Source organism: Dasypus novemcinctus, chromosome 15 (assembly GCF_030445035.2).
Source record: "Dasypus novemcinctus isolate mDasNov1 chromosome 15, mDasNov1.1.hap2, whole genome shotgun sequence".
Taxonomy (NCBI): Eukaryota; Metazoa; Chordata; class Mammalia; order Cingulata; family Dasypodidae; genus Dasypus; species Dasypus novemcinctus.
The window spans coordinates 39201617-39218335 of record NC_080687.1 but is presented as its reverse complement, the minus strand read 5'-3'; the positions used below and the strand labels follow the sequence as shown (position 1 = coordinate 39218335).

The 16719-nt window shown below is 33.7% G+C and overlaps 1 protein-coding gene across 1 annotated transcript in view; it reads right to left on the bottom strand.

The window, feature by feature from the left end:
- Window positions 1–16719, bottom strand: part of UGGT2 (UDP-glucose glycoprotein glucosyltransferase 2) — a 287143-nt gene that overhangs the window by 156808 nt on the left and 113616 nt on the right. Inside the window, exons 11-13 of the mRNA XM_004463565.5 lie at window positions 6128–6219; window positions 1246–1396; window positions 147–266 (exon numbers count right to left, since the gene is read on the bottom strand). Of these exons, the coding sequence (XP_004463622.2) occupies window positions 147–266; window positions 1246–1396; window positions 6128–6219 (363 nt within the window). The remainder of the gene's footprint in view (window positions 1–146; window positions 267–1245; window positions 1397–6127; window positions 6220–16719) is intronic.

The window sequence follows — 16719 nt, the reverse complement described above, 5'->3', positions numbered from 1 at the left end:
ATCACCCATGCCACCTAAAGCTTGTTGCTAGCAAATCCTTCCTTCCTAAAAACTCACATACCTATTTTTCCAACAGCAGAGTAATCTAAAAATGTTACTGATATCTTTATAAAGGGGTACCCAAATTTACAAAATACGAAACTTACCAAATTATGAATATTACGTCTCATAGAAGGTATACTTCCAAAGAATACTGGCTTCAAAAGTTCCTGATAACTTGCAGGCCATGAGACATACAAATCATCATGTTCTAAATCATTAATCCACTAGAAAATAATCCAGAAATCTGTGAAAGCTATATTCAGATAATAATGAAATCATTTCTAAGACAGATTTTCACCATATTAATGAACATGATAAATGATCATGTTCTTTTATACTAAGCCTTCCCCCCAACACAATCCACTTCTTTGACTGATATATTTATTATGCCACAAGTAAAACTATATGAAAATTACTTTTAATAAATAATTTTATAATAGGAAAAGTATTTAATTATTAGCATTTTAAAAGACAATGAGGGAAAGCAAGTATAGCTCAGTGGTTGAGCACCTGCTTCCCATATAGAAGGTACAGTTTAAACCCCGCTACCTCCTTAAAAAAAAAAAGGCAATGAGAAGTCATGTGGGATCAAGATGGCAGTGTGCAATACTCCAGGGCAACTGGCAGAACCAACTTTCTCAAATCTCTGCAAAACAGTTAACAGGCAAGCACTAAATCAAGAAAAAAGCAATTTTAAAATGGTAGGATATGGTAGCACCCTTGTTGGCCACATCCCCTACCCTTCCCTTCACTGGTATGGTGTAAAGCTGGACTGCACTGCCAATGCAGGTCCCTGGTTCCAGTTACGGAGGGAGAATAATTCTTATAGACACAGTGGGTACATGTATGTCTATGCCAATCTGAGCCTTTAAAAGTAAGGCAATTGGACCTAAATAAAAGGTATAAGCCAATGTGACTAAGCCCCTTGTATTATAAATATTTACACCAGTCAGTTAGTAAAACTAATATACGTGAATACAACACTGGCACAGAATCCATAGCCCTGTTTTACAGAGGTAAGTGTTCCTTAAATCATTAGAGTGTAGGTAGTTTCTGTATCACAGAATAGTGAAATAATTACATATAGTGGGTTTTCTTGGGAGATACACAATTAGGGCAGGAAGTTAACACTGTCAATATTTGGCTTTATGTTATGCCTAAAATCTACTAAAAGTTAGAATAAGGAATTACATGAACACTTACCATTATAGAAGAATGTCGAATGTCTAATGCATAGTTATGCTCCCAATCATGAGAATTTAATTTTAAAAATTTGCTCATATCTTCCTTGTGGATCCCAAGATTTTGAAGGCCATTCATCATTTTTCCTTCAAATTTCAGCATATCCAGAATACTTTATGTTCAAAGAAAAGAAATGTCTTTATTTTGATTTGCCATGGCCATGTTTTCTCTTTTAAGCCTTAAAAGTTTGTTGGACTTCTCAAAGGATTAGTAACAAGTTTCAATGGTATTTTTTATTAACAACAGGAAAATAATATTAAACTCATTAACAAAAAAGGCCAAATATTTCTTCTAATTAGTTATTCAAGGAAATACATATTGAAGATTTCTTTTTTTTTGGTTGTAATAAAGTCTTGTTATAATTTAAAAGATAAGACAATAAGGTATATGGTGAATTCTTTACCAAAGAAAAAAGGATATGATCTCATAAGCAAGCTAAAAGTGAGGGGAAAAATATATTAAGTTACTCTTTTTAACACCTACTACAAAAATAAGATGAGATCAGCATGCCCTAAACTGCAAAATTTTAGTACAAAGGAAGCCCTATTAAACCATGAATGTTCCATCTGTCTAGAATACAAATCAAATTTCTAATGGAATATACAATAATTCAGTAGTTCTTAAATATGATTAAAAAGTCTTATTGTTAAATAACAACAAAAGTAAATAATGCTATTAAAAGTTTGGGCTATATGAATCTTTAAAATACTATTTAACTACTATTTATCAAGCTCTTACTGTATGACAGATAAGAGCCATGTACTTTCCAAAGAAGTCCATTTCAATTTCACAACAATTATAGATTATCTTAGATGATGCAAATGATGTTTAGACAGGTGAAATATCCTGCCCAGGGTAAGTGAGCGAGGGGAATAGCAGAGCTGAGATTTGAATGTTATAGGAATATAGTGCTTTTCTATACTCTCTGTATCTAGAAAGATAAGACTGTTAAGACTGTGGTAAAGTTGCTTATGATTTAAAAGGTAAAAATAGAGAAACTTTGATTATTACTTCTTAGAAGGAAGTGTTAAAATTCATGTCTATTATATTTAACCTAAGTGTTTCACTAAAAAATCCAGTCATCAAAATTAATTCACCTTTCAGAAATGAACAGAATAACAGTCAAGTAATATATGTATTTTAGATATAGTTCTCAAGGGGGACTATAGAGATCTATGTTTAAAATTAGAGATCTAATATCTAAACTCTTAATAAATAAAGCTGTTTTGTAAGAGTTTTAAGTTGGCCTGTACACAAGTCCTCAGTTCTGCACATCTGTAGCCTAGACAGTTTGGCACCACTTTACAGAGAAAACTTCAAAAACATTTACATATTAGGAGATGGGTGTGACAAAGAGATCACTGCCTTAAATAACACAAATCACCAATCTAATAATAAGATTTAGTCTCTTCTATAAAACTATTCTGTGGTATGGCTTCTGAAAGTCCTTAATGCTCCCCATAGCTAATGAAATTGTCATCTTTGTTATCTCAACCTAGAATTTAAGGAAGACCATGAATGGTAGAAATAGAGACAGCATGGTACACTGGAAAGGGCATGGGATTTCAAATCCTAGTATTATTTGCTAGCTATGTTCCTATCTTGTGTGAGATCTCAGAGTTTTTATTTCCACCTCTGTAAAACAGAATAGTAATCACTAACAGGGTTAAATGAGCTTAATACTGGGATCACAGTTCCCTTCAATAAGCATTAATTTCTACCTTGCTCTTTCCAAATCTTGAAATGCCAGTTTATCAGGAAAACCCGTTCTATCTCTAGATTTTTAAATAATCAAAACATTTTTGGATGCTTCTCATTAAAATAGTTACTATTTTTGGGCTTGCTTGGCATTCTTCACTGGCTTCTCCTGTGCTTATTAAGAGGCCAAAATCCATAATCTAGTTCTGCAATCTGACCCTTGGCTATATATGCAACCTTGACTAATTCCAGCTCTTCCTCACTCTACACAGTCCGGCCATCCTAGACTTCTCATTTTCTCAAATATGCCATGCCTGTACAAACTTCACCCTCTATTTTGCCTGATTCATCATTTAACTTTTAGTTTAAATACGATTTCCTTGAAGGAACCTGCCATCTATTGTCCCCATGGCCATTAAGGACTAAATTAAATCTCTGGAGTTATAAACACCCAAAGCACAGTGCTTTACCTGTTAGAAACTATCACATTTATTTAATATCGGTTATCCCACTAAACTATAAAGTCCACTTCTGTCTTGTTCATCATTTTATTCCCCAAAACTATCAGTTCTTTCTCCATAGTAGGCACTTGAATATTTCCTAAACAGAATTTTAATGAATTGATCATATTGTTTACATTGAAAATGCTTATTTTTCAAGAGCTCAAAAGCTCCTGAGCTCTGATTCAGTTTAGTTCATTAAACTTCAGAAACAACTCCATTAGTGGGGATATCAAGACACCTTTGTTACTTCTTTCTTTCTGTAGTGACATTGCTCAAGCTGGAATAGATTGGTTACCAAAATGAGTAATATCCATTTGTACCAGGGTCAGTTTCTGACTGGTCAAGTCTGTGGCTGAGATGACTATTCAGAAGGAATGATATTGTAGTGGCTGAACAGAGTAACTTAAGGGACCTAACCGTTCCAGTTCGGATTTTCTCAGTCCTATCTGCCTTTACTCCAGGTCACTGCCATAGCTTCCTGCTATCTCAGCTTCCCTAGGGGATGAGAGATAGGTTTGGGCACAGCCTTTACTGAACCAATGCCAACCTGACTCAGAGGCTTAGCTCTTCCCACTACTTCCAGAACCAGAGGAACAAGAGATGGGCCATAGAGCATGGCATCAATTCTCCAGCAGCTGTAGGAGAGGTAGGGTAATACAACCCAGAATGAAAGACAGGAGATGGGAAATAAGTGAAAAATAACCTCTCTCTAGATCCAGGATATATGATCTTCCTCTCTCTCTGTTTCCTATATATTTTCTTCCATTCATTTACCTCTTCCCAATAATTTTATTCCAACCCTTCTGTTCTTTTTCTAAGAACCCTTTTTGTCCTCAAAAATGTGGGAAGCAGTTGCAGTTCAAGTGGTTGAACACCTGCTTCCCATGTACCAGGTCCCAGGTTCAATCCCGGTACCTCCTAAAAACAAACAAACAAACGAAAAAACCAACTTTCACTAGGGAGTGGACATATCTTAGTGGTTAAGCACCTGCTTCCCATGTACAAGGTCCTGGGTTCAGTTCCCAGGACCTCCTAAAAAAAAAAGTCAACTGATGTAAATATCCTCATATATTTACTCTTTCTCATTTAAGGGAATTATAGTAGGCATAATTAGAGGCCACAACGAGGAACAAAAATGTACCATACATCCTGTATATCACCAATTACCAAGTGGGGGAACAATAGGTTTTAGTGACTTAAATAATATACAGTCTTTCTTACACATGACAATATTCCCACCATGAAAATTTCCCCAACTCTGTCATAAAAAAATTCCCAAAATCTACCACTTCAAGTGTTCCTGAGCATAGATGTGATTTTTGTTCCTCTGATGTTTACAGACCAGGATCATAAGAACCACTCTACTCTTTCTATGTGTGTTATATTCTTATATACCTTACTGATAATGTTTCCAATACTAGGTTTAAGGATTCAATTAAACAAAGAAAAAAGTCCTATTTGATTTGAAAATTAAAATTGTAAAAAATATTCAGTAAAATGATTCTAAATTTTAAGTGAACTATCCTACTTCTGTCTTTCATGTATTTCCAAACTGGTAAGAAAATGGAACTTAAATAAACATTTAATTAATTTCCATTCCACAATGTAGATTTACTTGAATTAAAGCTGAGTATTTGAACTGAAGTATTAGTTTTACTAAATTGATCTTATGTTCCAAATATTAATTCTTAAAATAGTTTTTTCTTTTTCATTAAAAATAAAACAAATTCAGTTCTATTTCACTTCTTTTCAGTCCATGACTTTAATCCACGAGACAATGGTCACAGATAAAAGATGTCTTCCGTGTGAAGCTGGCCCATGTGCAGTGCTGATGCGCGCAAGGAGTGCTGTGCCGCGCAAGGAGTGCTGTGCCACGCAAGGGTGTCCCCCGCATAGGGGAGCCCCACGCGCAAGGAGTGCACCCGTAAGGTGAGCCGCCCAGCGCGCAGGAGGGAGCAGCCTGCCGAGGAATGGCGCCGCCCACACTTCCCGTGCCGCTGACGACAAGAGAAGCGGACAAAGAAACAAGACGCAGCAAAAAGACACAGAAAACAGACAACCGGGGGAGAGGAATTAAATAAATAAATAAAAATAAATCTTAAAAAAAAAAAGAAAAAAAAAAAGATGTCTTAATTCTGTCCTTGAGCACTTTTGCTGAAGAATTTTTTTTACCTAAAGAATAAAATTCAATGGTGCCACAATTTCAAATTTCCTTTCTGATAAAGATACAAGAATTCAAATTCTTCCTATTAATTTTTTTCTTCTGGAGAAATGCCTCATTTTGTTTTTAATTCCTTTCTGGAGGGCAGACCTCCCTGGCTGCTCACCCAAATCTGAAGGAACCTCCCTGCAAAATCATCTTTAATGAAAGACAGTTTAGAATAATGGGAACATTATAGGTGTAAGATTCAGAAATCTCAATTTTCTCATCTGAAAAACTTCTAGTTCTGACATTCTAACATGCTTTGGGCTCTCATCTAAGGGAATACTCTGTTACAGTAATATAGTTGTTTTACTCAATCAAAGACATGCACTTGTTTTACCAATAAAGTGATTCTTTGCATTTTAACAAATATTAAATTCAGGACAATATTATCTTTATGTAAAACATAGTTAGTTTATATCAATAATTTAATACTTACCTAAAAGGATCATAACTATCCATATCAATACGAAGTCCATTTATAAACAGACGAGCATCACCTGGCTGAATTTCAAATCTATTTTGAAGATCCTTAAAACAGAGCAGAATGATAGTTTACTGAGTGATATATCAATAGTGATCTATGTCAGGGGTAAGCAAATTATTTCTATAAAGAAGCAGATAGTGGAAAGTGGATGTGGCTTAAGTGATAGGGCTTCTGCATACCAAATGGGAGGACCTGCGTTCGGTATCTGGGGCCTCCTGGTGAAAAAGAAGAGAAAGCATGCCTGCATGGCAAGCCAATGCCCGCGTGGTGAGCCAGTGCTCACGTGGCAAGCCAAGTGCCCACATGGTGAGCCAGTGCCCGTGCAAGTGAGTCATGCAGCAAGATGATGACACAACAAAAAGAGAGACAAAGGGGAGAGTCAAAGTGAAGCATAGTAGGAACCAGAAACTGAAGTGGCCAGCTGACAGGGAACCTCTCTCCACATCAGAGGTCCCCAGGATCAAATCCTGGTGAATCCTAGAGGAGAAAAAGTGAAAAAGACAGGAAGAAATAGATACAGAAGATCATACAGCAAATGGACACAGACAGCAAGAAAAGCAGGCAGGAGGAAGGTGGGGGGTGGGGAATAAATAAAATAAATCTTTAAAAAAAAAAGCAGATAAATATTTTAAGCTTTGTTGGCTATACGATCTGTCACAAATACCAACTTTCCCTTTGTAGCACAAAGGCAGCCAAGGACAATATGTAAACAATTGGGCATGGCTATGTTCCAATAAAGCTTTCATTTATGAAAACGGATGGCAGGCCAGAGTTGGCCTACAGCTGTTTACCCTCCCCTGATCCAAATAATGGGAATCATGATAGGTTAGAGAAAGAATTAAATGTATGAATATTTTTATATACTAGAAGGGACTCTAGACACTGAAGCAATAACAAAAGTAAAAATGGTAACATCCTTGCCCCTATTACATAGTTATTAAAATCATAATCTAGGACCTGGTTTAGATTGAGGTCTTGTTATTTACTAGCTATGAGATGTGCACCAATTTAGTTTCCATTAAGGCTCAGTTTACTTATCTGTAAAATGGATATAATTACATCTATCTCAGAGGTATGTTATGAAGTTTAAATGTAATACATATCTGTGCCTAGTCACATATAGAGCACTTAAAAGTCAAAGGTTTTATTACCACCACCATCAAATCAGTCTAGAAAGAAAAATAATTTTAAAATACTGCATTTCAATGACATGACAAAATAAGTGACACAACAGAGATTTGTATAAAGTGTTCTAGATATGCAGATGAAGCAATTCACTGTAAGAAATTCAGAAAATTTCACGACCTCTGGTTTATATTCACATAGGTTTGGGGCTGCATTTTACATAATTTTATGGTACAAAAAATATAAAGTTAGGATTTTTATTCAAAGTGGAATTAATTAATAGTGCTCCTAGGCTTGGAGTCTGAATGCAATCTACGTGGAAGAATATAACCTCATTTAAAAAAAGAGGAAACAGGTTATTTCAACATGTCCCTTCAACAACTGAGGAAAGTGGTTGAGCTTTATGATAGTAAACTGGTTTATAAATATGTTTGGAGGCCCCTAATCTGAGATTAATATGCATGATGAACTTAAAATGTGAAGTAAAATCTGATATAAGTATTAATATATAAAGATTTTATTTTCAGAAGATGGGACAAGGGAAAATAAGATTCTTAAAAAAAATATTTTACAGAAGTGGTTTTTAGAGAGGATGTTCTAATCTAGGAAATTTCCCTAAAACTCTAAAATGTTCACACATTCTAAGAAATTAGTTGGAAATAATTAGAAAACTTATGAGCTTTTATTTGGATAAAGGGTAACCCTTTATTTGGGTTTTATATTTAAATATCGGCATTTGGTTTCTGTAATTACATATAATTGAAACAATCTGTTTCACACTGCTGGAGCAGAGAAAAATAAAAGTTACTTGACCATATCCCCATTTTTTTCCCAAAAGAAAACAAATGTCATGTAATATACTTTAATAGCTCTCACAGTAAACAATAAGACACACACATTGAACTGACACTGAATTTAAAATGACCCAAAGCAGATTCTGGTTACTCTGAACAAAATAACAATTATGAATTTCCAAGGGAAATTTGCTTTACTTTTGATTTAAACTAAATAAATAAAACCAAACCCAAACTCACTTATACAATTTAAAAATAGCCACAATACTTTTTTGAATAATTTTTTCATCATTCCAAAGTCAAAACTATATAAATACGTAGACACAAAGAATTCGAATGTCCATGTCAGCCCCCTCCACTTGCTCTCCATTCTCTAGACGCTAGAGGTAACTTTCCCTTTCCCCTCCCAGCGTTTCTTATTCATCTTTCTAGTGTTTCTTTATGCAAACACAAATTCATACAAATATATATTCCTGGTTCCCCCTGCCTTCTTATATAAAAAGGATAACATCATCTATACATACACTGCTCTGCATCTTCCTCTTTGCATTTAACATTATGTATATAATTTCATATTAGTAGGCAGGAAACTTCATTTTTCCTTTTATTCTTTTTTTTATATAAATAGCTTCACAGTTAGATGATGGCTACTCATGTTGTTTATAATAATCTGATATTTCAAATAATGCTCCAATGAATAACATATTATACATATGTTGTTGATATTTGGGGCATATTTAGGAATAGATTCCCAGAAGCAAATTATTGAATTGAAGGTAAATACACTTAGTTTTAGTAGATACTGCTAAATGTCCAGCCTTAGGGTTCTACAAATTTGTCCTCCCATCTGCACTGTGTGTGCCTGGTTCTCTGTAGATGTGCCAAAGAGAGTACATTGTCACGCTTTTGAATTTTTGAAATCTGGTTTCTCATTTTTAACGCTTACCTATAATTTGCTTTTTATGACTGAGATCATCTTTTTAATATATTTAAGGACAACTATTATTTGTGTATGTGAAACTTTTGTTTATGTGTTTTGCAAGAATTATGCGTTTTACAGTAATTGTATTCTTTGTTGTGTACGGAGGATATTTTTATAGTGGTATACTTCCAGGATGTTCAAGTGCCCCATCGATGTGCAATAATTTTGCAACGGCCATTACAACTTTTTTTTACTTCCAGCTGCAGCCACTCTCTTTCCCAGGGTTACAACTCTTGTTCCTTCAGTTATTCCCACATAGCCCATGGGGTAATAGGTAACATGGAATACTAGCCCAAACACATGTACCCATTATCATCATTGCCTTTTTCTCATAAGTTGCCTTGCAAGAAAATGCAGCTAAACAATCAGACCATCTATATTGTTATGATCATTTAGTTAACACATTAATTTTATGGTTTCTTACTCAGAAGTTAAAATTTGCTTCAAATTTGTTTCACTGCTAATTCCAAACTGATGAGAGGTGGAAAAGTTGATGGCAGAGGGCAGCTACATCAGCCCTGGGTTGGGCTACAGCAGCCAGGAGGCCACATTCTGGGCCGGAGGCCACACAGGACAGGCCCTACTGCTCTTTCATTTTCTTCATGGTATTACTGGTTGCTATTCCTTGTTTATTTTTCCACATGAATTTTTAGACTCGTCTTCTCAATTTTCAGAAGGTTCATATTATATTTACAAATTAACATAGTTAACAGATTTCTTTGCAATGCAATTTTCCAATTCAAGAAAGCTGTATATCATTCAGTATGTCGTTAAGGAGTTTTCCTTATAACTTTAGGTAGCACGTGCTACTAGAATAAAAATTAAAAGATATATAATAACAAAATGAACCCTATTGTAGAGGATGGACAACAGTTAATGGTACAATTTTAAGAATTTTCTTTCATAAATTATAACAAATGTATGACACTAATACAAGGTGTTAATAATAGGGTAGTACAAGGGGGAAAATATGCCTAATATAAAATATGAACAATAGTAAGTATTTTAATCATCTTTCATCAGTTGTAACAAAGGTACCACACTAATGGAACGTGCTTTACTTTTTACATGATTTTCCTGTAAACTTACAACTTTTCTAATATAAAAATTTTCTAAAAATAAAAATAGGCCTGTGTAACAGCTGTTTCAAATGAGGAAATCCATGAAAATCGTTTCACACAGGGTCTAGAACATAGAATCTCTCAATAAGCTGGCTACTACTATTAAAAAAATAGTACAATTATTTAAAAAGTACTATGATTAATTGTACCAAACGTTCCACACCAATGCAAAGTAGTGGTAGGGTGTTTTATGTGAATCCTGTGCTTTATGATGATTGTTCTGTGAACCCACAACTTATCATATAGCTTTAACATTTCCTATGTTTATTTCTAGATACCATTTGGCTTGATCTTGTAAATGGAATCTTCTCTTACATTGTATCTTCTAACAAGGTGTTTATAATGCAAGAAGTCTACTGCTTTTTGTATATTAATTGGGTTCTACCCCTCATTAGTGGTGGTATTTTAGTTGATTCTTTTAAAACTCCCTTTTTCCCAATTTTGATACTTTTAACATATTCCTCTTTACTAAGTGCTGGCTAGTAACACTAATGCAAGTATAAAAATATAGTGATGATAATAAGCCACATTTTATTGTTCCTCATTTTAGTGAATATACCTCTAATATTTAACCATTAAGTAAGAAGTTAGATTTTTAAGGAAGAAAAACACAAATACATATGTATATACCTTTAATCACATTAAGGAAGTATAATCAATTCCCCTAAAAAGTGTATTTTCAAAAAATGAGGCTAGATCTTCATTTTGTAAAATGTTTTTTCAATATCTAAGGAGATGACCAATTTTAATAGGCAGAATTAATATTACATGACTACATTTCCTAAAGTTGAACCATCCTTGTATTCCTTAAATAAATCTCAAACGGTTGTGATCTACTATTCTTTGTTTTACTCTTTTTTAATCTTTTAAATCAGTACTCTTTAATTCTCTTAATTTCCCTTGCTTTCCTTTGATTTCATTAGTTTTTTTCTTATTTTTGAAGTTCTAGCCTTAGTTTCTTTCCATTCTTTCATTTTATTGATGAAAGATTTTAAGGCTTTTCTCTAAATCTATGTCCCAAAGATTCTAGTATTTTCAAATGTTACCAAGAAAAACTGCAATTTTGATATGCACTTTCCTTTCTACTCAAGAGTTAATGGAGTTTTTAATCTCCAAGTGAATAAGTCGCTTTTTCTTTCTTTCTGATTTTGTTGTTGATTTCTAGTTTGACTCCATTTTGATAAGATGATGTTTTCTCGATATCATTTTCTGGATTTTTTGTCATTCTATAAACACCTGAAAAGACATTTTCTCTATTATCAGGTTATAGAATTTACTATATATCCATTACTACGTTGAAAATGTTTGGTTTTCTATCTTTACTTATTTTTTCATTTGTCAGTTTTGGACAGAGAAGTGAATTCTATTTCTCCTTCCAACTCCTGTAGTTTCTATTTATGAATGCTGCTGCTGTGTTTTGATGTCTAGATAATAGCTGCTATATTTTCTTTGTGAATTGTAGCCCTTAGTATTACAAAGGGCCATTTTTATGCTCCTTACTGGTTTTTTTTGGCCTGAATTTGGCCCCATATTAAAATCACTAGTCCTGCAACACAGTGTTTCCTTGGTGTACTTTTGCCATCTTTTTAACATTTCTCAATAACTTTCAAGAGTATTTATTTTACATATATGGAATTTTGACAAATGATTGAATCTAAATATTTGTTTTAATATTCCAGTTAAGCTTATTTACATTTATTGGTATGACAAATATAGTCATCTGTAATTGTCATTTTTCATGCTTCACTTACTATTTCTAGATGTATTTTTAAAATATCATTTATTAATTTGTTCTGTTTACATTTTTTGTACATTCTGTTCTTCCCATACTTGGAGAGATTTAGATTTTGTTCAACTGGTTGCCATTAAATATCTATCTTTATTTAATACCCTTGGGCGATCTATTTCTTTAAATGATATCGAATGATTGTGTTACATAAAATAATAAAATTGGCTTTTAACTTCCTTTTGCTCGCCTCTTCCCTTTCTTACCCAGCTCAATTATATTCAATAGTTTCATCTTACTTAATGGTTACATATGAACTTTTGATTCCGAAATATTATAGTTAAAGCAATAAGCAAGTTTCTTCTATTTTCCATCTGCTCCCAATTTTTATAAGTTTTTATTTTATTTCATTACTTTCAAAATAGGTACTATCTACCTACTCTACTATCATCCTTTCTCTCACCTCTTAGTCTTAGCTCTATACTCAAACATATTCAGTGCCTACTAGCCAGTTACTTTGTCAAAAAATCTTCAATCAGGTCTTGGTTGCAAGAAATTCTATTTTATTTAAGAAAAACTTTTAATTGTAGTTTTACTATTTACTCTGCCCATTTGCTTTGTTTTTCTACTTCATGAACTCCAGTATAGGTATGTTAGATTTCCCTTACCTTTCTCTTATCATTTTCTCTTGAATCCTATCTCTTTATTTCTGTTTTATTTTCTTTATATCCACTCTAGCGTCTACTGTTTTTCTAATAAGGTCAATTTGCCTTTATGTATCTTGTAGTTCTACTTGTTATTTCTAAGTTGGTTTTATCCTTATTTCTCTAATCTAGTTCTGGTTTCACATCTGTTTGTTGTTTGGTCATCAACTCTTGTTGTCTGGGCATCATCTCTAGTGTCTATCCATCTTAAACTTACTATATTTCTGCCTTGTTTGCTGCTTCTCAGCTTTCCCTAAATTTTAAATTCACATGTGAATTTGTGTTACACTTTTCCTCTGCTTAGTGAGGATTATTCATCCATCAATATAGTTTTGCTGTTTTACTCCCCTAATTCAGTAGGATTTTATATAGATGTAATAGTTTTACTTAATCATATTTGGATGAGTTAGATTTTTTTAGACCAGATAAAAGAAGGCAAGATTATTTAGGGGTAAAAGGGGCAAATCAGTTTCCCAGGTTTATCACCTGAAAGGTTCCTTATAGTGGTAAACAGTTTAAGTTGGGTCACCTAAGATTCTGAAATACTCAAGATTCTCAGATACTAACCTGCTTCTCAGATTCTCAGATAGTCTGCCTCCTATCACTAGTTCCTTTTTCTCTTCAGTTTGCCATCAAGAAATACTGTTCCCATCTTCCAAAGTGATCTATCCCCTCTTTTAGTAGCTATGTTTTCTTAAATCTGCTACTTCCATGTACTTTTCATGACTTCTCTCTCTACCTACCCCAGGACATGTGTGCTTTTATGTTTGCTTTTAGTCTTGACCACAGAGTTCACATTCAGGGTGGAGCCCTGTCCTTTGAGGGTAAATGTTTGCTGATCATTTCTGGCATTTGCCATCTCTGAGATTTGCCACTGCAACCTTTGTGCAAATTTTCATTCTTTGCCTCCAGACAATTGTAATTTCATACTTGAGTTCTACTGGTGTTGGGGAGTCACACTAATATAAAATTTAGTTTGTGTGGTTTTACCTTCTGCTTTTTTGCTGAAAATGTGTGAATATTTTGAACTAGGCTGCAGTCATATTCCTGCTGAAACCAATAGCTATATTCTTAATTAACTTAATGGAAATACTAAATTAAGTTAATAATACAGAAGACACTAAAATTTTTAAGATTTAAGTAATTCCAGAAAAATGAGGGGTTCGATTAAATACAAGATTTAGGGAATTCTTAATAATGATGAAAGATTTTAAAGAATAACATTAAGATAGCCTTTTTTAAAATAATAATTAACCTTAAATTTGGCATTTGAACAATGTTTCCATTAATTCTATAATCTTACAGTTGTATACATTTACAAAATATTTTCAAAGATAATTCTAATTTAAACTGCATTATTAGTTCAATTTTACAAATGTGGTTTGTAGACGATGACTTTCTCAAAGATAGTAACAGTACTAGGAACTGACTAAATACATTTATGTATTCTTATAGCTACTACTTATTTTTCCAATTCTTCTTAAATTACTCAAATCACTGCTTTCTGTTTCCATAATTACTAGTTATATAGAACAGTGGAATTAGTGTTGTAAGTTTCTTTCAAATACAGAAGCATTGTTTCTGTGTTTCAAGTATATAAAATAAAATAAGATTTAACAATGGAAAAAGTAACATTGAAACTTTAACATAGTCAATGATCGTTAGTGCAACCAAATTCCTAAAACAAACAATCCCAAAATCACATGTGACCAAACTCAGTGGGTCAGAACAGGAAACATTTATTTCTTGCTAATATTACATTTTTGAACCTTCAGGTTATCTTTGGCTCTGTTTCATTGGCCTTTTCATTTCAGGATCCAGGCTAGGAAATCAGCTTCTATCTGGAACCTGCCTCTTATGTTGGAGAACAGATGCAAAATGGCAAAATCAAGAGGACAATACAAATTATGCAACGGTTAAAGCTCAAACTTTTTAAAAGACCACCTGTATGACTTGTTACCTACATGTGGCATCAAACCTTTGTTCGTAAAGTACTACAGGGAAGGTAACACTGCTTCTCCCCACTTTTCTGGGTACTGCCTACTTCTATTTAAAAAAATTAACTCCTGCCTTCCCACTGAGAAATGATACCATCTATTATTAATATATTTTAACCACTGGGACTGAATTTGAGACCTGTGCCATTATCACTTAACTATTACAAGAATTTCTTACACAAGATAAGATTATAAGTGAATAAATAGCCATTTGCTTCAAGAAATTCTTTCAAATAATTTTTTTCCAGGCAAACCTTCATCTCCTCTTGCTTATCAGACAAGAGTTTGCCAATCAAAACCATCACTCTGCTTATCCACCAAACCTAAATTACTGTGTTGTAAACTGCTAATTCCAAACAGTTCCCTACTTTGAAAGATCCAATTTAAATAATTTGAACTAAGACATAACTGTATAAATAGCCTACTCCTAACTTCTTCCTTTTGAGACACTACTATGATTCTATCAAGGTTTTTTCTCCCTTGCTGCAGTAAGTTTATTACACCTAGCTTTGCTTGATCAATAGGATTTTATACGGATATCTGTTGGGGAACTGAGAGTCTACACTAGACATTCCCTACCCAACCTTTTTTATTTAGATTCACCTTGTTCCTCTAGAAATGTAAGTCACTGAAGGATTTTTAAGCAGAACAGTGACTAGATCAATATTCTTGTTCTATTTTGTTTTCCAATCACCTGGCAAGGTGCTTGGCACTTAAATGGACAATTAGTAATACTTCAATTAATCTGAAATGAACTATAGATCAGGTCACTAATTCTGGTTCTGTCTGTATCATCTCTGTGACCCATAAGAAGTCACTGGATCTCAGTTTATACATCAGGGCATTAATACCTGTCATAATATATAGAACATCTTAAAAACTATATGTAGCTAAATATAGAATATATTATAGGTAGTATTTAATCTCTCAATATGTTTTCAATTAAATGAATATTTCTGAGGGAATACTCTATGTCAGTCACTGTACTCGTTCAAGTGCCTAAATTCAGAGTTTCTTCACCTACCCATTTTTACTAATTTTCACTTCTATTTTACTTCAGCAACTAAATTTAATGGCTACCCCATGATTATGTTATCACACTGGTCTACTTTTGAAATTATCCCATTTGATGATTCTGATCTTCAGAATCAGAATTTTTTTCTTTCTCTTATTTCTACAATATCCTCTCTAGTTTCTAGACAAAAAAATTACTGACATTCTGGCATTCCTGTCTTTCTTCTTTGCTCTTCTTTCCCTTTCTCCCTTCCTTATTGTAAGTGGCATGATCCAACCAAAGTCAGGAACTCAAATAAGGAAACAATCCATTATGCATGAGAAACAGTAAACACAATTAGGGAAAAGTACAGATAAGAGCATTTCCAGAGCTCAGTTTTAAAGGATCAACAGGAATTTGTAAGGTAGTCAATAGTGCAAAGAATATTCAGTAAGGATCTTATGTTATGACTCCTATGCTCCAGTGAACTTCTTTACCACTATAATTGTAGTTGTTTGTCATCAAACAGATAATTTATTGAAGGCTAACTATGTCCTAATTAACCTAACACCATATTTGTATTAGTCAGAGTTCTCTAGTGAAACAGAACTGACAGGAGATTTCAGTAAATATTATGAGATTTTATAAAAATTATCTCACACAACTGTAGGAATGCAAAAGTCCAAATTTCGGAGGGCAGGCTGCAAGCTGGGAACTCTGATGAAGGTTTGTGATGAATTCCCTAGGAGAAGTTGGCTGGCGCAGGTAAAGATGAAAATTCTCTCCTCTGACTGATAAAATCATTACTTCTCGATTTGAAGCTTTCAGTGGATTGGAAGAGGTATCTCTTATTGTTGAAGGCAATGTCCTCAATTGATTGTAGATGTAACCAGCCATAGATGTAATTAACTTACTGATAATTTAAGTCCATGAAATGTCCTCATAGCAATGGGACATCATCACCTGGCTAAGTTGACACAGGAACCAAACCATCATAATATCTACCCCACTTTTCCTCTTCTTGTGCAATTACTAGAAAAGTAAACACCAAATCTGCAGCTAGAAATGGCCACAGGGCAAAATTCTGGCCAATGAGTTGGA